The 25,345-nt window shown below is 44.2% G+C and overlaps 1 protein-coding gene and 1 non-coding gene across 2 annotated transcripts in view; both read left to right on the forward strand.

Moving 5' to 3' along the window:
- The window catches only part of LOC126263516 (monocarboxylate transporter 1-like), a 115,582-nt gene that overhangs the window by 76,295 nt on the left and 13,942 nt on the right, over positions 1–25,345 (forward strand). Inside the window, exons 4-6 of the mRNA XM_049960608.1 lie at positions 2,072–2,215; positions 10,953–11,420; positions 24,785–25,096. Coding sequence (XP_049816565.1) covers positions 2,072–2,215; positions 10,953–11,420; positions 24,785–25,096 — 924 coding nt within the window. The remainder of the gene's footprint in view (positions 1–2,071; positions 2,216–10,952; positions 11,421–24,784; positions 25,097–25,345) is intronic.
- Trnas-cga (transfer RNA serine (anticodon CGA)) lies at positions 413–487 on the forward strand. The gene has a single exon. It is a non-coding gene; the product is annotated as a tRNA-Ser (tRNA).

A 25,345-nucleotide genomic window follows, 5' to 3' on the forward strand; every position in this document is an offset into this window, starting at 1 on the left:
TCTCATTCTGGAAACATCCCCCAGGCTGTGGCTAAGCCATGTCTCCGCAATATCCTTTCTTTCAGGAGTGCTAGTTCTGCAGGTTCGCAGGAGAGCTTCTGTAAAGTTTGGAAGGTAGGAGACGAGGTACTGGCAGAAGTAAAGCTGTGAGTACCGGGCGTGAGTCGTGCTTCGGTAGCTCAGTTGGTCAGTTTTAATCTGCCAGGAAGTTTCATATCAGCGCACACTCCGCTGCAGAGTGAAAATCTCATTCTGGAAACATCCCCCAGGCTGTGGCTAAGCCATGTCTCCGCAATATCCTTTCTTTCAGGAGTGCTAGTTCTGCAGGTTCGCAGGAGAGCTTCTGTAAAGTTTGGAAGGTAGGAGACGAGCTACTGGTAGAAGTATAGCTGTGAGTACCGGCCGTGAGTCGTGCTTCGGTAGCTCAGTTGGTAGAGCACTTGCCCGCGAAAGGCAAAGGTCCCGAGTTCGAGTCTCGGTCGGGCATACAGTTTTAATCTGCCAGGAAGTTTCACGGTTATAGTTGTTAACTACTTCTTAAATGTTAGAGAAAAACCCGAATTTTCTAGATGAAGATTATGTTAACAGCAAATTATTCCTTAGATACCGGTAATTTACACGATTATAATAAACCTGTTGTTATAGCTACGTGGGAAGGGGAAAAAGCAGTAGCAGGACCGAAGTTCGATCCGGAGTTCTCCAGCTTGTGAAACCAGGCGCCCACTCTGTCGGCTACGGACTTCTTTGCTGTTAACAGTGCCAGTTCAGTATATACACATGTAAATTCAGATTTGATTTTCTCGAAGAAAGTTGAGAGTTGCGTCTTCATGTTTACGTATGTTGAAGTCCTATCCATGATCTACATATCCTATCAATATGAATCAAATCGGTGGGGGCAATTACGTACGGTCCACGTGTTAGGGAGTATCGTTGACGATCCGTAGGGCACTAGTTTCCATGTAATTGGCTCCTGTCCTCAGAATGTTTCTCAAGACATCTACTACAACCCTTCGAAGCATGTAGGTATCGTATCGACGGGTCCCGTACACACTGCTTCGTACTTGCTTTTGATGATTAATTAATTCATCTATTGTGCCAGATTCTAGTTGTGCCGACAGGATGATTTGTACCATAATCTGAGGTCCTAGGTTGGAAAGTAACAATTTTATTTACCACTAGGTAGATAAGTAGTTTGAAAAAGGTGAAAATAACAGTTTTTTTGCACGTGCAAAAACAAGTCGTCTCACCATTAGGTCACTAGTTGCCGATTTCCTGGTTGTCCAAACTCTGTAGTAACTGGCATTTAATAAATTGCGCTTGTCGGTGACGTCCTGTCATATCAACAATGTTGACTACCTCAATGCGAGCTCAGAGCAGGTGACACATTCAGCACGTAAAGTACGGTTGTTATGAGCTCATAATTTTTTTTGTCATGGCATAACAATTGTATCACCTATAGCAAGAAACTTAGAATCACAGCCTTGACTGGACTGCATCATAGCCTTAAGTAAATATGGCCTTCTCATATCGTCATAGGTGTGATTTTTCCATTACATCTTCTATTCGGGAATGGCAATAAATGTTATTGCAAATACACCATCAAACTAGAATTTCAAATACTACGAGACAATTTCACGTTTGTGCCGAATATAAAATACCAACAGACGTTCGTCATGCAGTGATCGTCACTGGTCAGAGCGGTTTTCAAACCAGCACCAGACAAGTAGGTATTCCCTAGTTTCTGCAAATTTATATCCGAAAATTACCGGAATATTTCCTTCAAGAGCGTCTAGATTCTTTAGTCCATCGCGAATGAACTGCATTGCTAGTGGCCTGCACTTAGATGTAATTTTCACTTCCCTCTATCCTCCAAGTTCCTCTTTCGATGAAATGTTATGTGTTAATAACCTATATGGCTTTTTGACTCAACGATGGATTAATCAGACATTTGATGATTTTGCTTTTAGTGCTAAGTGCTATCTGTAGGGTACGTATTCTTCATTTAGTATTTTTCTATAGGAACAGTATGTCAAATCACAGCCATATTTTTACCGAAGACATTTCTTTGCAGGTCTTCTCGTGGCTCCGTTGCTGAAGAAATACTCCATACGTCAAGTCTCTGTGTTCGGTGGCTGCTTGGTGGTGGTCGGAGTAACGTTGACCAGCTTCGCCAACTCTGTAATCCACATCATCGTCACGTACAGCATCTGTGTAGGTCAGTGAGAGCGTGCCGTTATGTCAGTGTGAATGAGAAATCACCAAAGGTGTGGTGTACTTCATCGGCACATAACTGGATGAACTCAAGGACGGCCAACAGAGACCTGTTCAAGGAACTATCAATTAAAGTTTTCCAATTCGTTTATATGTTGACGAAATTAATCATAAACAACGTCCCTCGTTTTCAAACAAACAGCTCTGTTCATGCGATCAGCATCAGAAATAAGAACATTCGAAGTAGAGAGTTCAGTTCGTTTACTTGGTCCACGAAGATGTTCACTATTCAGGAAATTAATTTTAATAACGTGCCAGCAACAATAAAAATTCAGCTTTTAACAAGGTTCAGTTTTAGTGTAGACTAAACATTTATAGGCGGTCAACTACTTCTACTACATTGATGAATTTCTTACGGTAAATATTTGCTGTATGTATTTTTAATAACATCAAATAGCTTGGATGTCACGTAAAATTTGACATATGCGAATCTTCAGCAACGTCTTCAACGTAAAATCGTGTTTTACACGGTATTCTGTTTGAAGATACGAGGTTGCATTAGCCTAAGAATTATGTTTTGTACCTCAGAATATATACCCATACATTTATATTTTTGCTACACGTTAAATGAAAATACGTTTCACAGTTTCTGACTTAGTCGCCATCCATGAAGATATTGTTACTTAGAATCAGTGGAAGGAACAACGGCATATCTCTTGTATGTATTAAAAAACCACGTTTTACTGCATCCTTGCGGATCTTCTTGCAGTGCATCTATGAGAGAAGTACTACATCTAATGTAATCAAACGGTTGCTCTCTGTCATTCCCCATCGCCCTCTTCTGACGACCCCCACTCACTCAAAGACAAACTGAAGTAACTATGTATCCTACACAAATTTGAGTTTTTTTGTGTACTAGCCTTATCCCATTGACTTTCCCCACATATGCAATTGTCACATATATTGAACACACGTCCTCCTTCTACCCATCGCTGTGTCCAGCTCTTTTTCCCTCTACCTGAGCACCTCATATTCCCCCCTCTATCTGTTATCTCCTCATTCTCTATGTCCCATTACATCCTCTTCCCCTCTTTTTGTCCATTTTTCCCATCCCCTCCCACACCATATTTTCCTTCTCAGATGTACGGATTTTGATGCAAAATAGATCGATAAAGCATGCTGATGCTACTCCAATGTACCTTCCATGCAGGGCAGCCTGCATATCGAGGTCTAGAAAACTAATTGTTGCCAATAACGTCTAGGCTGCCCTGCAACACAGATTGAATTGGTAATCTGATACTGTTCCCACAAGACATACCTGCCATGCAGGGCAACCTATATGCTAGGGGCATGTTTTGCCCATATCCCCACTGCCATTAAAATTAGCTGGCTATAAATACCACAGTGCTGATACTCAGAAGGTCTGCAGTTTCTGTGCAAAATTTGGATCAATCGATGCAGTGGTTTTGACAGTGGTCCCAAATATAAACGCATATATGCAAGAGGCACCCAGAAGAACCAAACTTACGTTTTTAACTTACTTGTTCACATTTTAAACACAAACGTTCAATCCTCCTCAAAGTGTTCTTCTTTACACGAGTACACTTGTCTAATTTTTTAATTTGTTTTTCAAAACATTCTTTAAATTCATCTTTTGTGACGCTTGACAGCACCTCTGCCATTGATTTCTTCACCTCAGCAACATCAACAAAATGTTTTCCTTCCATGTTCTTTTTCATTCTAAGATACAAAAAGATGCCGCATGGGGCAAGTTCAGGCTACAAGGATGAGTAACAGGGGTCATACCACTTTTGGTCAAGAACTCTCATACAGACAAGGCTGTGTGAGCAGGGGCACTGCTATGATGGAGAAAACCAGTCACCGGACTACCACAAATCAGATCGCATCAGCTGCACACTGTTTTGTAATTCTTTTCAAAACTTCCAAGCAAAAAGCCTGGTTAACTGTATGACCCTGCAGAGCAAACTCTGAATGGACAACTCATCTCACTTTGAAAAACAAATTAGGATTACTTTGTTTTATTTCACCTGATGAGCTTTCTTGTGGAGAGGCGAACTTCCTTTCACTGGCTTGATTATTGCTTTGATTCACGATTGCTGTGATTCAGGATTGTCATCTGCGACAATTTTTGAAACAAAGTTTTGAATCATTTCAGGACCCTTCTTTGAAAGTACAGCACGCTTCCATGCAACCTTGTTTTTGTTCAGCAGTCGTGGCATGAATTTCGCAGCCACCCTATTCATTACCAAATCTCCTGTCACAATTCGCTGCACAAAACTCCATGTCACTCCCAATAGCTCCACTGTTTCTTCAACGGTCCATCATCTATCTTCGTTGATGACGACACGAATGTTTTCAACATAGTCATGTGTTCAGACCTTAATATTAAATTTACAATGTTGTAGGTGTTGTTAGATGATTTAACACATTTTAAAGTAAATCTTGACAGCAGTTTTATTTCTCTTTGGGATTCGTGATCTTAAAATATCAATTAAAAGCAAAAATTGTTGTACACTGTCACTAAGGTAGTTTATTTTCAGATAGTAAACAGTCTTTATTTATTTTTATCTCTCTGGCTTAAGTTGCTTTACATCAGCAACAAAATACAAGAATTTTCATTTCACATCTTACTGCAGAATGCCAATTGTACTCGAAGATTTACTAACATGTTTTTGTAATGAGACCTACCAACACATGCAAAGTAAATTAAATAATTTTTTGGTATCATTAGAAGTACTCCTCCGAATTTCTGACTGCTGACTCATTTAAACATTCTTAATCAATAGCAACACAAATACAGAACCTAATTATTTAAAAAAGGAGCCAGCATCATATTTTTTCGGTTGTATTATTTCTTTCACTTACATATAACTTGATCAGACAATAGACATTCATAATTAAGGCGTGATAACATCGTTCATGATCATCTTTGAGACAGTTGATGTGCTGTTTTGTACAGCAGTATTTTTTACCGGAAAGGATATTGTAATGCTGTAAGGCGCACTATCTCTAATGTTTCCAGAGTGAAATTTTCACTCTGTAGCGGAGTGTGCGCTGATTGGAAACTTCCTGGCAAATTAAAATGTGTGCCAGACCGAGACTCGAATTCGGGACCCAAGTTCGAGTCTCGGTCCGGCACACTGTTTTCATCTGCCAGGAAGTTTCAAATCAGCGCACATTGCGCTTCAGAATGAAAATTTCGCTCTGGGAACATCCCCAAGGCTGCGGCTAAGCCATGTCTCTGCATTATGCTTTCTTCTAGCAGTGTTAGTCGTGCAAGTTTCGTAGGAGAACTTTGAAGTTTGGAAGGTAGGACACGAGGTACTGGCGCAAGTAAAATTCAGAGGACGGGTCATGAATTGTGCTTGGGTAGCTCAGATGGTGGAGCACTTGGCCACGAAAGCAAAGGTCCCGAGTTAGAGACTCGGTCCGGCACACAGTTTTAATCTGCCAGGTATTTTAAATATCTCTAATGTTTTGGCATATGTTTTTAATAACTAAAAGATATTTTTTTCGATTAAACCAGAGACTTTTTATGAAACTATCTACATCTACATGATTACTCTGCAACTCATAATTAAGTGCCTTGCAGAGGGTTTATAGAACCACCATTAAGCTTCTTCTCCACAGTTCCACTCTGGAACAGCGCGTAGAACACTTAAAATTTTTTCGTGTGAGGTCTGATTTCCCGTGTTGTATTATGATGATCATTTCTCTCTATGTAGGTGGGTGTCAATAAAATATTTTCACACACGGAGGACAAAGTTGGTCACTGAAATTTCATTAGAAGGTCCTGCCGCAACGTAAAACGCCATTGTTTTAATGACTGCCTCCCCTATTTTGCTATAGGAAAAAATGAGCTGCCCTTTTTCGATGTCTTCCGTCAATTCTATCCGATGCGGATCCCACAAAGCACAGCTGTACTCCAAAAGCGGGTGGACAAGTGTAGTGTAAGCAGTCTCATTAGTAGACATATTACATTTTCTAAGTGTTTTGCCAATAAATCATAGTCTTTGGTTTTCTTTCCCCATAACATTATCTATGTGATCTTTCCAAGTTAAGTTATTCGTAATTGTAATCTGTAAGTATCTAGTTGAGTTGACAGTCTTTAGGTTTGTGCGATTTATTGTGTAACTGAAATTTAGCGGATTATTTTTAATTTTTATGTGGATGACTTCACACTTTTAATTATTTAGGGACAATTGCCATTTTTTGCCCCATACAAATATCTTGTCTAAAACATTTGGCAATTTGTTTTGATCATCTGACCACTTTACAGGACGGTAAGTGAGAGCATGGTCTGCAAACAACTTAAGGGGGATGCTCAGACTGTCCTAAAGCGTTTACGTAGATCAGGAACAACATAGGGCCTATAGGCGTGTAACTCTTCTTTGGGGAAAAGCAGATATTCCTTCTGTTTCACTCTATGGTTTTTCACCAAATGTTACAAACTGTGACCTTCTCGACAGGAAATCACCAGTCTAGTCACGCACTCTATCTTCCGACAGGAAATCACGGTCTAGTCACGCAACTGAGACGATACTCAATAGGCATGCAATTTGATTAGAAGTCGCTTGTGAGGAACGGAGTAAAAAGCCTTCTGGAAATACACTCCTGGAAATTGAAATAAGAACACCGTGAATTCATTGACCCAGGAAGGGGAAACTTTATTGACACATTCCTGGGGTCAGATACATCACATGATCACACTGACAGAACCACAGGCACATAGACACAGGCAACAGAGCATGCACAATGTCGGCACTAGTACAGTGTATATCCACCTTTCGCAGCAATGCAGGCTGCTATTCTCCCATGGAGACGATCGTAGAGATGCTGGATGTAGTCCTGTGGAACGGCTTGTCATGCCATTTCCACCTGGCGCCTCAGTTGGACCAGCGTTCGTGCTGGACGTGCAGACCGCGTGAGACGACGCTTCATCCAGTCCCAAACATGCTCAATGGGGGACAGATCCGGAGATCTTCCTGGCCAGGGTAGTTGACTTACACCTTCTAGAGCACGTTGGGTGGCACGGGATACATGCGGACGTGCATTGTCCTGTTGGAACAGCAAGTTCCCTTGCCGGTCTAGGAATGGTAGAACGATGGGTTCGATGACGGTTTGGATGTACCGTGCACTATTCAGTGTCCCCTCGACGATCACCAGTGGTGTACGGCCAGTGTAGGAGATCGCTCCCCACACCATGATGCCGGGTGTTGGCCCTGTGTGCCTCGGTCGTATGCTGTCCTGATTGTGGCGCTCACCTGCACGGCGCCAAACACGCATACGACCATCATTGGCACCAAGGCAGAAGCGACTCTCATCGCTGAAGACGACACGTCTCCATTCGTCCCTCCATTCACGCCTGTCGCGACACCACTGGAGGCGGGCTGCACGATGTTGGGGCGTGAGCGGAAGACGGCCTAACGGAGTGCGGGACCGTAGCCCAGCTTCATGGAGACGGTTGCGAATGGTCCTCGCCGATACCCCAGGAGCAACAGTGTCCCTAATTTGCTGGGAAGTGGCGGTGCGGTCCCCTACGGCACTGCGTAGGATCCTACGGTCTTGGCGTGCATCCGTGCGTCGCTGCGGTCCGGTCCCAGGTCGACGGGCACGTGCACCTTCCGCCGACCACTGGCGACAACATCGATGTACTGTGGAGACCTCACGCCCCACGTGTTGAGCAATTCGGCGGTACGTCCACCCGGCCTCCCGCATGCCCACTATACGCCCTCGCTCAAAGTCCGTCAACTGCACATACGGTTCACGTCCACGCTGTCGCGGCATGCTACCAGTGTTAAAGACTGCGATGGAGCTCCGTATGCCACGGCAAAGTGGCTGACACTGACGGCGGCGGTGCACAAATGCTGCGCAGCTAGCGCCATTCGACGGCCAACACCGCGGTTCCTGGTGTGTCCGCTGTGCCGTGCGTGTGATCATTGCTTGTACAGCCCTCTCGCAGTGTCCGGAGCAAGTATGGTGGGTCTGACACACCGGTGTCAATGTGTTCTTTTTTCCATTTCCAGGAGTGTATAACAACATGGAATCAGTTTAATCTGATGTTAGAAAGTACCACAGAAAATTACACTGATGGAAATACTCTTTTTCAGTGAATAATACTGACCTATAAAAATAATATTATGACGTAATCTATCATTTATGAATAACTCAACACAGGCGTACATAGTAAGATCTAAGGCATAATCGGGTCTTAGAATTATCTAATATTTTATTCAAATGGTTCAAGTGGCTCTAAACACTATGGGACTTAACATCTGAGGTCATCACTCCCCTAGACTTAGAACTACTTAAACCTAATGAACCTACGGACATCACACACATCCATGCCCGAGGTAGGATTCGAACCTGCGACCGTAATAGCAGCGCGGTTCCGGACTGACGCGCGTAGAATCGTTCGGCCACAGTGGCCGGGTAATATTTTATTATGAGTAATATTCCTACGACTGATACGTACATCTGATGCTATAATCTTTTTCTATGTAACGCCTTACTGTCCTAAATTTATCTTTAGGATCCTGGAATAAATCTGATAGAATACTGAAGGCCGTATTCTTGGCTCAAATGGCTCTGAGTACTATGGGACTTAACAGCTGTGGTCATCAGTCCCCTAGAACTTAGAACTACTTAAACCTAACTAACCTAGGGACATCACACACATCCATGCCCGAGGCAGGATTCGAACCTGCGACCGTAGCAGTCGCGCGGTTCCGGACTGCGCACCTAGAACCGCGAGACCACCGCGGCCGGCCCGTCTTCTTGAAGTGAAAACAATTAAAATGGGAATAACGGCTGTGCTGATGGCACAAGATTGTAATTACTTATCATTACTGCTCAATGTAAGTCCATCTACTTTCATTTATTTGGGAGACAAATTTTATAAGAAAATGTACATATGTACTTAATTTGACTAAGGAACGACGTGTAAATAAATGTAAGAGATATTGTAATATCTCAGCCGACAGCCAAATTCATTCCAAACTGAGCGTAAGGTGTCTTCTGTCAGTGAAGCTACAGCAGCTGATATTCTGGTTTTTAGTTCATCAATCGCTTCCCACGCCCGGGTTCCCGGGTTCGATTCCCGGCGGGGTCAGGGATTTTCTCTGCCTCGTGATGACTGGGTGTTGTGTGCTGTCCTTAGGTTAGTTAGGTTTAAGTAGTTCTAAGTTCTAGGGGACTGATGACCATAGATGTAAGTCCCATAGTGCTCAGAGCCATTTGAACCATTTTTTAGTTCATCAATGTCACGAGGTAAGGGAGGAAAGTAAAGACGTTGTTTGACACATCCCCACAGGAAAAATCACATGCTATTAAGACAGGGGACTTAGGAAGCCAAGAATGTGAAGCCTGGTCTCGCGATCCTGTACGCTCTATCCAACGTTGAGGCACGTTGGCATTGAGGAAACTGTGCACATTTCTGTGCCATTGCGGTGTTGCCCCAACTTGCTGATAGATGAAATTTTCCGTGTCAAGTTGTGGGAATAATCAGTTCCGTAGCATTGCTAGATATGATTGTCCTGTTATGGTTTCTTCCGCAAAAAAGTAGGGTCCATAAACCTTGCTTTGAGAAACAGCACAAAAAAATTCACTTTTGCTGAATCACAATCATGTTCAATTGTTTCATGATGATTTTCGAGCCCCACATACGCACATTATGACGGTGAAACTCACCACTAATATGAAAAGTTGCCTCATCGCTGAATGTCAACCGTGACATAAAAGTGTAATCTTCCATGTCCTCTAGAATAGCATTGCTAAAGTCCACTCGCTTCACTTTGTCAGTATCTCGAAGAGTTTGTACTGGTTGTAATCGGTATGGTTTGAGGGCTAAACGACGCCGTAACACACGCCACACTGTCATGTGTGGTAACGCAAGTTCTTGGCTAGACCTGCGGGGACTCCGCTCAAATGCTCGTAGCATTGCTTCCACTGTTTGTTCAGGAACGCGTGGCCGGCCGGGACATTTGCCTTTACAGAGGCTCCCTGTTTCTTCAAACTGTTTATACCACCATCGAATGTTCTTTAGTGATTGCGGTTTAGCACGAAATCGAATATGAAACGCCCACTGAATTGCGATCACTGATTGAGTACGACTAAATTCAATAACACAATACACCTTCTGTTGCGCGGACGCCATACTGTGCGAGACTGGCTGCATGCTCCAGATCAGCGCTCTTAGCGACATCTAGCGGATTTTTTCTGAAACTCTAGACCATGCCGATTGAATCTAGCGCTGTCTCAGTTACCTAGTGACATTTGTCTCAATATTATTACAAGTTAAAATCTGGTCATTCTTTTTGGGACATGTACAACACCCTTTGCTATAGCAGCCGCAAGTCTTTGAAGATAGTGCAATATACCGTTGATGCTTTTGTTGTACGAGGGGGAGCACCAGTAGCACAGTCTTGGGAGCAGCAACTTTGGTGGACAGGCATGCGCTATGTACGGTCTGGAGGCCTATGTAGGATGACAATATGCAGCCTTGGCATAACTTTTCAGAGGGATTCATCAGCATTCTCCTGAAGATAGCGGAAAGCCGGTTCGCCGGAATATAAAATCATGTAGATTTTAGGCTACGGCAGACTACTATAACACTTGGTAGTTGGCAAATTCTAACAGACATCTTTCAACTCCCAATGCTAGAATAAAGTTTGTGACCTCCTGAGATATCAACAACTGATGTTTCCTTGACATCTGTGCAGGTCTCGGCAGTGGCCTAGTGTCGCCTTCCAGCTTCCTGGTAGTGAAGACGTACTTCGTGAAGGCACGAGGGCGCGCCGTCGGCATGTCCATGGCGGGCGGGAACGTGGGCCAGATGGCGATGCCGCACCTGGTGAGCTTCCTGCTGGAGACGTACGGCTTCAGCGGCGCGCTGCTGGTGCTGGGAGGGGTGACGATGCACGGCCCGATGGGCAGCCTCTTCTTCCACCCCCTGGAGTGGCACGCCGAGCGCCGACCACTGGCCGGGGAGCTGCAGCCGCTCAGGGCGGGGGTCGAGGGCGACGCTCCGGTGGACGCGGAGGCCTCGCTGATGCGGCGCTCCAAGCGGTACGCCTCGTCGCTGTCCCTGGCCAACTCTGAGATGGGCGAAGTCACGGACGTCGTGTTCGAAACTCACGGCAAGAAGGCGACGCCAGCCAACGAGGACATCGGAGGTGACGGAGAGCAAAGTGAGTGACCCTGCTGGCATGTCTTTTGTTGCAAGATATAGCTACTGCTTTGGTAAGCAAGAAAAACTCGTATTTTATTGCGGGCTGGGTTGGTTTTGACGTCTAACTGGAAAGGAATTTCTGAGCCTTTGTACATATGACAGCTATGCTTGAAATCTAGGCGACTGCTGATGTAGACCGTTATGGGCCATCTTCACACTTCTCCAACTTTGTTACAGCGTAACATGCGATCTTCGTTACATGTACATACGTGTTCAACATGAAAATATCTCAGTATTAATGAACGGGTGAAACATCAGGAACCATGTAAGGCTGGAGTTTTGTGAAAGGTGAGCGAGAGAACTTCAGAATTGGCGGAAGATACGATCTAGAAGTTGTGAGCAGAGTGTATTGACGAGTTTTCAATTTCTGATGTAAGATGCGAACTACAGAAAGCGATTTCTTTGAATCCGTTTCGGAAACATTCTTTGAATTTCTCTTGTGAGTAGCACTACAGTAGTCAATGACTTGGGAATTGGATATACACCCAAGATGAACACCATCACAATGAAAACAAGGGGAATGGATTGCACTAGAAAAATCAGAAGATTCTGCGGAAATTTGATCAAAAGTAAACAACTGAAAGTAGTAAAGCAGTTTTCTAATTGACAAGCTAAATAATTAATGAAGGTATAAATAAAGACGATATAAATGCAGATTTTTCTAAAAAGATCAAACGTTAACATATAGCATAAATTTTAGTGTTGGGAACTACTTTCTTAAGATGTATGTATCGAGCGAAGCGCCAACGACAAATTTTACTGAAAAATAGGAAGTTTTTAAATGTGTTGTTATAGAAGTTTGCTGAAGATTACTAGGCCATATCAAATAACAAAAGAAGAGGGACAGAAATGAAAAGGACAAAAAACACATTTATTATACAACTGGACTAAAAAAAATGGTAGTTTGATAGGAAGTGTCCGGAGGCCTCAAGGAACAGTTAATTTGCCACCTTAGGGAACGGTGTGGGGGCTAAGACTGTAGTGGGAGATCAAAGTTAAACACAGTAAAGAGATTAAAGTGGCTGTAGTACTAGTTATACAGGGGTGAAGAGAACGTTGAGAACTACATTACTCCATCCTTCAGACTGAAGACCACAACAGAGTATTATCTTTCAGTAATATTCAGATGACATTGGCTGTTTCGTCTTCTTCAGCCTTCTGGACATAAACGTCTTCCAAAGATATCCATACCGCTCTTTGTTGGTCGGTCTCGACCAAGTGTTTCCCTACATGTCTCGTTCCCCTCTCGACAACGTCGCAGACCCACATTCTTCTCCTTATGCCTTCGTTCTTGCTCCTGTCTCTCAGACTCCCTCTCAGCATTGCTCTCCCTATTGCCCTTTGACAGACCGGAAGTAGATTTGAGCTATTAATTTTGCCATTGTTTTCGATGCATGTGTCGTAAATCTTTCCTTTTAAATTTATAGGAATAGTCCAGTTGTGGATATTTTGCCAGAACGTTGTCCACCTGAAGCCAGTTCGCTAGGTAATCTCTGCTGTCTGATTACATTTTTCAATTTCGTTTTTATGTCCCTGATAAATGAATTTATTTATTTCCAGAGTGTGTTCTTCGATGGAGACGGTAATAATCAAGTCTCATGATTGTTGGCAATTCGTGTATGACATTGCGACAGAGAATGATACTATCAGCAAAACGAAGATGGGTGAGATGTTTTCTATACATATTGACAACTATCTGTCCCCTGGATAGACACTTGAACACGTTCCACAGAGCCTAGGTGACTCGTCGTCTGGAGCCTCTTTTTCCTGGAACTTTTCTACTGATCCAGTCTTTCTTTACATTCACCTGTAGAGTGGCGTTCTCGTAAATGTAGATGATTAGGTTGATACATCTGTAGGCAATGCGGCCTTGTCCATCGCCCTGAATACCGCCTGCGTTAGAGTGTCTTGAACGCCCTCTGGCAGTTCAACAAGGCAATATGAAAAGGGATATTATACTTCGCTATTTCTCTATCACTGTGCGTACTACATGAATATGGTCATATGTACTGAAACGTTTGCTGAATGCGCGCCTGTTCAGCTGGCTGGTAAAAGTCAAATTTCTATCTCAAACGGTTCTTAATGGTTTTTGTTAGCAGCTCGGAATAGATAAGTAAAATATTAACGGAACAGTCATTCCCCATGTTCGTGTAGTCACATTTATTGAAGAGGAGGACGACGTCTGTAGTTTTCCATGACTCTGGAATCAACCCTTCCTCGATACCTTCATTTATCATAATTAGGAGTGCAGATTTTAAGCATCACACTTGTGATAAGATTTTCTCCTAGTGCCTTACAGTTCTTGAGTTGTTTCAGGAGATTCCATTTTTTTTATCGATAGGTTCCAGTTCTTTCGATCCTATATTAACAACAGAGTGTCTTGTTTAATCATGCAGGTTTTGCTGTGTCACTGACTGACTACAGAGCTTCCGAAAAAGTCCGCGATATTTTTTATAATTATGTCTGTTTTAGTAAGAATTTCTCCTCAGCCATTCCGAATTTTGTGGATGATCAGGTTACGTTTTGGTTGACTGGACCAAAAGGCTCTCGTGTTCATATTTCTTCCGACGATCCTCCATAAGTCTTGTGTTTTACCTCCTCCGACCTCTTCTAAACTTTATTTTTACGTTTCTGTTGCGGAGTCTGTATTTAAGTGAGTCCCTCTCAGTGTTTCTTCTTTCTTCTATAAGATACCCTGTTTCGATGCTGAGTGATTTTTCTGTTTTCGAAGTGCTATAACTTTCTTTACTGCCGTTCGAATACTGTTGATAACTCCTGTTGAAAATTCATTGAGTTCCATTCCTCTCACCGTTTCTGTTAGTAGTTCCTTGTCAATTCAGTGACTGAATTCCTTTCATTTTTCTTTCTTCAGATTTATTGTGGATCGGATCCACCTTCCCATCAGACATTTTGTCTAACGTCCAGCGTTAATATCCATCCTGTCTCTAAGAGCCTATGATCGCTGCCTATATTGAACCAATGTATGACTGACACGTCTATCACATTCGGTTGTTCGATGTTAGGATGTGGTCTGTTTCATTCTTAACCGTGTCAACAGTGCTTCTCCAGGTCGAGTTTCATTCCGGACTTTTCTTGTAAAATACGTTTATGTAGTGTAAACGTTCTTTGTTTATCCATCATCATTTGTCCTCGTTGGTTTCCTGTTCCAAGTCCGAAATTTGCAATGAAGGGAGGGTCTTCTGCGGTCTTCGCTCCTATCACAGCATTAAAATCGGCCGGTACTAAGGAAAAAGTGGTGTTTTGTAAATTTTCATAGAACTGTTCTACCTCGTCATCAGTGCAGGTGGAAGTAGGTGCAGAGGCACAAATGGCTGCGAAATCTGGGAAATCAATCTTGGCTTTCAACTCAAGGACCACGTAGACCACACAGTCTGATATGGAAGTGATCTTGGTGATAGGGTATTGTGAATTAGCAGATACAAGTCGTCAATATGCGAATTTACATCAGAATTATTCTGGAATTGGAGGTGCCTGGACATTAAGATAGTAGCTGTGCCACCTTTCAACCTCATCTCACTGACTGCAACAACGCCCCATTTGACGTTCCTCATTTCGTATTCCACACGGGCGAGATGTTCTTCAAGTCCCATGGTGCGAACATTAAGTGCTGCAGTATTTCCTTTTGGTTGATTTTGTTGTGCAGTAGGATATGTCGAATTCCTACCAGCCTCTCACCTCTCCCTTCCCAAAAATCCACTGACATTTTAGTGCCAGATTCTGAGCCTCCAGCTCTATTTGCTTGGGGGTGCTTGTTTCAAAGTTCGTCATTTTCATTTAAGGAAGGGTTGGACCATATCTTCTAACGCTGATCTAATGCAGGTTCGGAAGAGCTGCAGCATTGCATAGTAATTAATAGAGATTAGGAGCGGTAAGGGTTTGAGGGCTGCGGTATCGGCCGTTATCTGGTTGGGTGCACATTCAAATACGCGCGCCGCCGATTACGCCGCCGCGTTTCCTGCAGCCGCCACTGCTGCACGAGGACGCTGCTACGAATGATTACGCCGCTGCCAATGAGATGCAAACGACCACACTCGGGGTCGCCAGCGGCGGGTGTATTTAAGTTCAAAAATGGCTCTGAGCACTATGGGACTCAACTGCTGAGGTCATTAGTCCCCTAGAACTTAGAACTAGTTAAACCTAACTAACCTAAGGACATCACAAACATCCATGCCCGAGGCAGGATTCGAACCTGTATTTAAGTTGGAGCATCCAAGCACTGTGCCCATTTTATGTGTTTGCTAGCTTAATAACATTTACAGACTTTCGTAGTGGCCAGGGCTCCACATCTTCTGAATAGACATTGTATTGGAGAGTGACAGATTTATAAACCTTCTGTTTCTGTGTATGTTTCAACATTCAATGCAACTGTTAGCAACTGACGTCTCAGCAAAGCAACAAAATTATGTTCTCTTTTTTGCTATTTGATATTAGTTGTAGAATAAATTAATATCAGGATTCTCTGTTCATGAGCAACAACTGTTATGTAGCCACTAAAGAGCCACACGGCGTGTAAAGGTGACATAATAAGGACATATTTCCCTCAGGATATCGAGTGCTCGTATAGCGCAGCGTCGCCACTCCCTGACATGATCCTGCTCCCATTGGGTTCATGAGAGGAAACCACCTTTTACCCACATGAAACAGACAGTGAGTCGAAATGAATGGGGAAAAGAACTGAAAGCACACGGCAAAATATAACAATGACAATTGTAAATTAATAGGACAAAATCCTTAAGACTCCGAAGTAGCGAGTATTAAGGCACAACGAATAGTCCAGTGAGGTGTGAGAAATAATAAATTAGGAAAATTGAAGCTTGGGTTACCTGAATGGTTGTAACTAACAACTTACTCCTTGCACAGTTGACGAAATATTCCCAAAGTTTATCTTATGGAAAGCTGTACTGGCCACAGGCGATGATATAGGAAACCAAAGTGTTTATCGTTTAGGAACGAACTTAAGACACTACATAAAGAAGTAAAATACAGGGCTATTACAAATGATTGAAGCGATTTCATAAATTCACTGTAGCTCCATTCATTGACATATGGTCACGACACACTACAGATACGTAGAAAAACTCATAAAGTTTTGTTCGGCTGAAGCCGCACTTCAGGTTTCTGCCGCCAGACCGCTCGAGAGCGCAGTGAGACAAAATGGCGACAGGAGCGGAGAAAGCGTATGTCGTGCTTGAAATGCACTCACATCAGTCAGTCATAACAGTGCAACGACACTTCAGGACGAAGTTCAACAAAGATCCACCAACTGCTAACTCCATTCGGCGATGGTATGCGCAGTTTAAAGCTTCTGGATGCCTCTGTAAGGGGAAATCAACAGGTCGGCCTGCAGTGAGCGAAGAAACGGTTGAACGCGTGCGTGAAAGTTTCACGCGTAGCCCGCGGACATGCTGGAAAATTGGCTCATGCCACAACTGGAGACCGACAGCGCTGACTTGATCTTTCAACAGGATGGTGCTCCACCGCACTTCCATCATGATGTTCGGCATTTCTTAAACAGGAGATTGGAAAACCGATGGATCGGTCGTGGTGGAGATCATGATCAGCAATTCATGTCATGGCCTCCACGCTCTCCCGACTTAACCCCACGCGATTTCTTTCTGTGGGGTTATGTGAAAGATTCAGGGTTTAAACCTCATCTACCAAGAAACGTGCCAGAACTGCGAGCTCGCATCAACGATGCTTTCGAACTCATTGATGGGGACATGCTGCGCCGAGTGTGGGAGGAACTTGATTATCGACTTGATGTCTGCCGAATCACTAAAGGGGCACATATCGAACATTTGTGAATGCCTAAAAAAACTTTTTGAGTTTTTGTATGTGTGTGCAAAGCATTGTGAAAATATCTCAAATAATAAAGTTATTGTAGAGCTGTGAAATCGCTTCAATCATTTGTAATAACCCTGTAGTAAAGATTATGAACTATCGGGAAATTTCAAAACAATCACCTGCAGGAAAATTTCATACAGTCTGCAGATATATGAACTTAGGTATTAATCTGCAAATGTATAATCGTAGGCAGGAAACATGAGTACGTGACAGGCCCATTCCAGAAAGAAAATCTTTCCAATAATATCACAGATTTGAAAATCAGAGGAGGTGTCATAAAATGAGTGTCCTAGTGAACTGCTGCTCTCAAGAATTACTTTTTAGGCTTGCGTTGTACAGTTATTTATCTTCTGATGCGTACTATAACATCTCGAGAAGTGTTCTGAGGCGTCAGTACTTCAGTACGGCCTAACTTTTGCATCATTATGACAAGATCTAGAGATAATGGGGTATTTTCACTTGCTAAAACAATGGTACAAGATGAACTAGTTTCCTAATAGAGACAGGGTGGCATTAAAGAGGCCCGAAATAAAAAAAATCTGTGTCGCCTACCTGAGTGTGCAATTTCAGATACGCATAGAGAACTTTAGGTCGAAGCTACCAATGATACGGGAGTGCATAAACGAAAGACTGAAACTGGATAAGTACTCAGCCTGGATCAGTTTGGATTTGTAAGCGACAGAGATGTTCTGAACCTGCGCTCTCTAGTAGCTTAAGAACTGGTGTAAATCAAGAAAACTTTTAGGCAGTTGCAGATTCTAAGAAAGCCTTGGCCCATTATTGCAGAATAAGACATTCGAAAGAAAAATGAAGGTACAAAGAAAGTAACTGCGAAGAAACCATGGGCAAGAGAAGAAATACTTCAGTTGATCGATGGAAGATGTACGTATAAAAAATTTCGGAGAAATTCAGGAATACAGAAAAACAACTCCTTTAGGAATGAAATAAATAGGAAAAACATGGAAGCTAAGGCAAAATGTGGCAAGAAGATTGGGCGAAATGTGAAGAACTCGAAAACGAAATGATTGTCGGAAGGACTGACTCAGCAGATAGAAAAGTCAAAACAGCCTCTGGTGAAATTAAACGCAAGAGTGCTAGCATTAAAAGTGAAATGGAAATTCCACTACTAAATGCAGAGGAGAAAGGGGACAGATGGAAAGAGTACGGGGAAAGCCTCTCTGAGGAGGATAATTTGTCTGACGACGTGACACAAGAGGAAACAGAAATTTATATTGCAGAGATAAGGGATCCGGTATTATAGTAAGAATTTAACAGAGCTCTGGAATACCTAAGAAGGAATACGGCAGAAGGGATAGATAACATTCCATCGGAATTTCTAAAATAATTGGGGGAAGCGACAACAAAACGACTATTGACGTTGGTATGTAGAATGTATGAGTCTGGCAATGTACCATCTGACATTCGGAAAAAAACGTCCATCTATACAATTCCGAAGAGCCGCCAAATGCAAGAATTATCACAGAGTCAGTTTAACAGTTCATACATTCAAGCTGCTGACTAGGATTATATACAGGAGAATGGAAAAGAAAATTGATAGTGTGTTAGATGACTATCAGTTTGACTTTAGGAAAAGTAAAATCACGGAGAGGCAGTTGTGACGTTGCAAGTTTAAAGAAAAATCAACACGTTCATAGAATTTGTAGACTTGGAAACGCCTTCAACAATCTAAAATAGTCAAAAATCTCTAAATTCTGAGAATGGCTCTGAGCACTATGGGACTCAACTACTGTGGTCATAAGTACCCTAGAACTTAGAACTACTTAAACCTAACTAACCTAAGGACATCACACACATCCATGCCCGAGGCAAGATTCGAACCTGCGACTGTAGCGGTTGTGCGGTTCCAGACTGTAGCGCCTTTAACCGCTCGGCCACTCTGGCCGGCTAAATTCTGAGAAAATTAGGGGAAACCCATAGATGAAGACGGATGATATACATCATTTACAAGAGTCAAAAAGGAACAATATCAGCGGAATATCAAGAACGAAGTGCACAAAGGGTGTAAGACAGGGATGTACTCTTTCGCCTCTAGTGTTCAGTCTGTACATCGAAGAAGCAATGATGGAAACAAAAGAAAGATTCAAGAGTAAGATTAAAACTCAAGGAGAAATAATATGAATGATAAAATTCTCTGACGAAATTGCTATCCTCAGCGAAAGAGAAGAAAAATTACGAGATCTGCTGAAACGAATGACTAGTCTAATGACGGCTGAACATGGACTGAGACTAAATAGAAGAAAGGCGAAAGCAATGAGAAGTAGCATAAATGAGGATAACGAGAGACTTAACATCGCGATTGCTGATCACGAGGTAGATGAAGTTAAGAAATTCTGCAACCTAGGTAGCAAAATAGCACATGACCTACAGAGTAAGGAAGGCATAAAAAGCACGCTAGCACTGGCAAAAAGGGCACTCCTCGCCAAGAAATGTCTATTAGTATCAAACACAGGCCTTAATTTGAGGAAGAAGTTTCAAACAATATTTAGTAGTAAAGCACAGCAGTATACGGTAATGAAACATGGACTCTGGGAAAGCCGGGAAAGAAGAGAATTGAAATTTTTGAGATGTGGTGCTACAGAAGAGTGTTCAAAAGTATGTGGAGTGATGAGGTAAAAGAAAATGAATTTGAAGCCTTTTTGACTAGATGACTGCTCGCGAGACGTCCACGAAGCCCTCATCATCTTCAAACACTACCAGAGGTTCGGGTGGTCGGTTCGGCAGTATTAACAGCTGAAATCCGTATTGCGCTTCGTCAGGAACACAGGCCATGATCAACCTTTTCAACATGCTACCGCGCTGATTTCAGGCAAAAGTTATGAATTAGTTATTTTGTAAGGCTATAATTTCTATCTGTGCAGAACTGCGTTAGCAGATGCTACTGTTACGCCAGTGCGACGCTTTTTTTATTTATTTATTGCCACTGCAGCTTCCAAGACATCTAGTTCACCTGAAACTTATACACAGCCTGCTATAGTCTGACCTATAAATCAGAGCATATGAGATAGCCTCCCTGGTGTTGATTCCTGTGCAACGCTGGACACAGTTCTTGTATCGTACGTGAAATAGTTACGCATGCACAGTACTAGCGATCTTTCCCAGCTATGTGCAGATTGCTCTAAGTATCTACCGTCAGACAACATTTTCCTAATATGTAGCAATATACACAAAGCTCTTCCGCGAATCAATCTCTCTATTAGCCAATCCCGTGTTGCAGTACTTACTGAGATCAGACTTTATGACAGACGGAAAGTAGTGGCTGGAGAATCGGCTGCCCTCTTGAGTTGCAGCGGTTGTTTACTGCTTTTCCCACCAGATACCGCCTCCTTTGTAGCTGACCAGCTCGTAGCTCGTATCATTGCCATCAGATGTCACTCCAAACGCCAATGAAATGTGGAAAAGATACCAATACATATATTAAACAGTCATCATTAATGTAACAATGAATTATGTACACAAATCTTCCTCGAGAATGACTCTTTCTGCTAGCGAAACCTGTAGCGACATGCCTACAGTAGATCCTGAGATTAGCCTTCACGGTCAGACAGAAATGGCGTCAGGGGACTTTGATTTGTAATACATATGAAACATGATTTATACACCCAATGTGGCTTTCGACCTTCCTTCTCTGCCGATGACCAACTCCTACGCCTCACTTATCTCCTATCCCTCCAGCTTAACTACCGTCGCTTCGCCCTCCCTAGACCTCGAAAAGGCCTATGACCGTGTATGGCATCCCAGTCTCCTGTTTAAACTCCAGACCTATGCCCTCCCTATCAACTATGTCCGTCGGATTACCTCCTTGCTCTCCCACCGCCCCTCCTATGTTACCATCGATAACGCCGATTTCCGCACCTTCTACCCCTCCACAGTTGTGCCTCAGGGCTCTGTCTTCTCCCCTCTCCTCTACCTCCTGTACACAGAAGGTATGCCCCAACACCACACCCCCCAGTCCACCTCCTGCAGTGTGCCAATGACACCGCCTTCCTTGCCCTCTCTCCTACCATTCAGTGGTCTACAGACTCACATTGACCTTTCTGCCACATAGTGTAATCAGGAGCTCCTCAAAATCAATCCTTCCAATACACAGGCAAACATCATACGTTGTACCACTCGATCCTTCTGGCTCCTTGATTTTTCCCTTACCATCTGCGCCTGTCCTGTCTGCCTTTCTCCAACCCTCACCTACCTTCGACTCACCATTGACTATCACCTCACCTGGATCCCTCATCTCTGCTCTATCCAATCCAAAGCCCACAACCGCCTCCATATCCTTCAAGTTCTCTTTGGCTTGACATGAGGGCTGAACCCCTCTACCATTGTCCGTACCTACAAATCCTTAATCTGTCCCATCCTCTGTTATGCTAGTCCCAGATCACACACATCCATGCCCGAGGCAGGATTCGAACCTGCGACTGTAGCGGTCGCACGGTTCCAGACTGTAACGCCTAGAACCACTCGGCCACCCCGGCCGGCCTCACCTTCCATATAGGCCTCCAGTCCCAAATGCAAATCCTCTATGAACTGATTCCTTTCCCTAGAACATATGCACGTCCTCTACATCTCCTACCGACTTGATCCCCCACATCCCCTGGTTGCTCCTCTCCTCTCCAACACCCACCTGCTGCCGCGCCTTCACCGTTCTGACCCCCCTACCCTCCACCTTTTCACCCTTCATCTCCTTTCCCGAGGTGGCCTCCATCCGCTCCCCTCCCGGAAGATGCCCCCTCTCCCCCCATTTACACCTCCTATCAACTACGATTCTCACCTTCCCCTCCCTCCATCTTTTTACTGGGCTCCCTCTGACCCCCTTCCATCTTGTTTTTTCTGAACCCACCCATCCCTTGACTACATTCTCTCCCCCTGAGTCCTTTTTCTTTCCCCTCCATTGTCTTCCCACTCCTTTTCTCACATCTGCCCTGCTCCTCCCCTCCCCTATTGCTGTGTACTTTCCATCCATCGGCTCCCCCCCCCTTTTTTGCTTTCCCCACCCTTTTTCCCCTCATCTGTCCGGTTTCCCCCCCCCTTCCCCCTCCCATCTGCTTTAGACAGTGGTGTGTTATCTTCGTCTCTAATCTCCAGTGCAGTGTTTGAGTGTTCAGTGTTGTGTGCCCCTTCTTAAAGTGTTGCGAACTGAAAACATACTGTCACCGTGTTTTTCAGTTGTGCCTGTGTACTTACCGTCTGTCTTCATTAGCATCGTAAACCTCATGTTTTTTCTACTTTAATTTCTGCAATTTTCCGCCTTTTTACTGTTTTCAAGAGTCACCGTTTTATCGCCTTTACATATTGTTGGACATCTTCCCATTATGTTTTTTAACTCTTCTACCGGCTGTAGAGTGGCGTATTAAGCTGGGGAAGAGGGGGGGGAATCGAAAACCAATAAAGGAGAAAAAAACAAGAATTATAAATGGCGGTAGGGGACTTTGATTTATAATATCTCGTATATACAGAACATACAAAAAAATGGTTCAAATGGCTCTGAGCACTATGGGACTTAACAGCTATGGTCATCAGTCCCCTAGAACTCAGAACTACTTAAACCTAACTAACCTAAGGACATCACACAACACCCAGCCATCACGAGGCAGAGAAAATCCCTGACGCCGCCGGGAATCGAACCCGGGAACCCGGGCGTGGGAAGCAAGAACGCTACCGCACGACCACGAGATGCGGGACAGAACACACATAACAAAAGTATATCGACAAACGCCGTAGGCTGTAGTTTATGTCTTCAGGGCCCAGTTCAGGATGGGAATCCATGTCTGCAAGCGTCAGGCAACGACTACACCGAGAGCAGAAATTATAGGGTTGAACAACTACTGTCAGGCCACTCCTTCCACAGATAACGCGAGTTTTTTCGTAGACGAGCTGTGGACGGAAAGTACGCAGTGAGCATGACAGCATCCAGGACGTCGGGCGGTGTCGAACGCTTTCACGCCTGTCACAACAACAGAGTCTGCGGTCCGTCATACGCCATGCTCCAAACTTAAGTTTTCTATGCAACGGGCAGCTTAGCGGTGGCTGTTAGCTCATGCAACTTCGATGGTGTGTAGCGTCTTTCGATGACTTTTTCCGTAAGTTATTCCGAAAATTAACCGACAGGAAGAAGATGCTGTGATATGCAAATGATTAGCTTTTCAGAGCATTCAAACAAGGTTGGCGCCGGTGGCGACACCTAAAACGTGCTGACATGAGGAAAGTTTCCAACCGATTTCTCATACACAAACTGCAGTTGACCGGCGTTGCCTGGTGAAACGTTGTTGTGATGCCTCGTGTAAGGAGGAGGAATGCATACCATCACTTTTCCGACTTTGATAAAGGTCGGATTGTAGCCTATCGCGATTGCGGTTTATGGTACCGCGACATTGCTGCTCGCGTTGGTCGATATCCAATGACTGCTACCAGAATATGGAATCGGTGGGTTCAGGAGGGTAATACGGAACGCGGTGCTGGATCACAACGGCCTCGCATCACTAGCAGTCGAGATGACAGGAATCTTATGCGCATGGCTGTAACGTATCGTGCAGCCACGTCTCGATCCCTGAGTCGACAGATGGGGACGTTTGCAAGACAACAACCATCTGCACGAACAGTTGGACGACGTTTGCAGCAGCATGGACTATCAGCTCGGAGACCATGGCTGCGGTTACCCTTGACGCTGCATCACAGACAGGAGCGCCTGCGATGGTGTACTCAACGACGAACCTGGGTGCACGAATGGCAAAACGTCATTTTTACGGATGAATCCAGGTTCTGTTTACAGCATCATGATGGTCGCATCGCAGTGAACGCACATTGGAAGCGTGTATTCGTCATCGCCATACTGGCGTATCACCAGGTGCAACTTAGTAAACATTTGCTTTACTGCCAGGCAACAACGCTGTGTGGCATAACAATCGCCTACCTCTCGTAGTTCACGAAATATGAAGTCATAAACAATGTGACTCGCGAAAAATAGCATGAAGGTTTCAATACATTTATTATTTATTGCTAGGACACTTCTACACTCGAGTCGACCTTAGGAAATACTTCACACCTGGCAGAACTTTGACAGCTTCCAACTGCGAAGCAAAAACGGTTGTAGGCTAAAGCAATAACCGTCTACAGAGCTATGAAGATGTTTTGTCATACAGACGTTTGTGATGTCGCGTTGAAGACACGCGAAACAGCTTTGGCCAGCCCTCCGGTATCTTCGAACGAGTGTTTCATAATTTCAAATGTGCTCTCAGAGAGACCTTTTTTTCGTATTACACTGAAAACACACTTCATTTTTAGTTTCCGTTTCTAACAGAAAATTGGCAAAATGAACATCCGGGTAGTGCCGGGATCGTCAACTAGTACCTTAGTAAGAGTACTGCCTTCTCGGATCGTCGCTGTGTGACTGCGTACCCAACGAACCAAGAGACTGTCACGCGACTGAGGTACTGCCGCTTGCAGAGCCGCAGCCGGTGTGGCGCCGCGTGGCCTCTTTCATGGACCTGGACCTGCTGCGCAGCGGCGTCTTCCTGAACACGATGCTCGGCACGGGCAGCATGGTGACGTCCAGCGTCAACTTCACGCTGCTGCTGCCGTTCTACCTGCAGCGCGTGGTCGGCCTGCCGCTGAGCGACACGGCGCTCTGCCTCACCATGCTGGCCGTCGGCGACTTCCTGTCCAGGCTCACCGTGCCGCCCGTCACCGACCGCCTCGGCGCCAGGCCGCGCCACATCTTCTTCGTCGGAGCCGCTCTCACCGCACTCACCCGATCAGGTGACAGTCTCTCTCACATTAGAAACTGAAGCGAGACCCAAAAAGACCTATAAATGTGCTCACTCTCTCTCTCCTTCTTTCCAAGAATTAATCCCGACTTGCTAGGTCTTCTCTTTTGCTACATCTCCTCCATTTCTCCCTGTCGTTGACATCTTCTGGTCTTAAGCCAACAACGTGCATGTCTCCCCTGACATTTTCAGTCCATCTCTTTTCCGGTCTTCCTGGTGGTCTTGTTCCTCTTGGGTTGAT

This window comes from Schistocerca nitens, chromosome 6, assembly GCF_023898315.1.
Source record: "Schistocerca nitens isolate TAMUIC-IGC-003100 chromosome 6, iqSchNite1.1, whole genome shotgun sequence".
NCBI lineage: Eukaryota > Metazoa > Arthropoda > Insecta > Orthoptera > Acrididae > Schistocerca > Schistocerca nitens.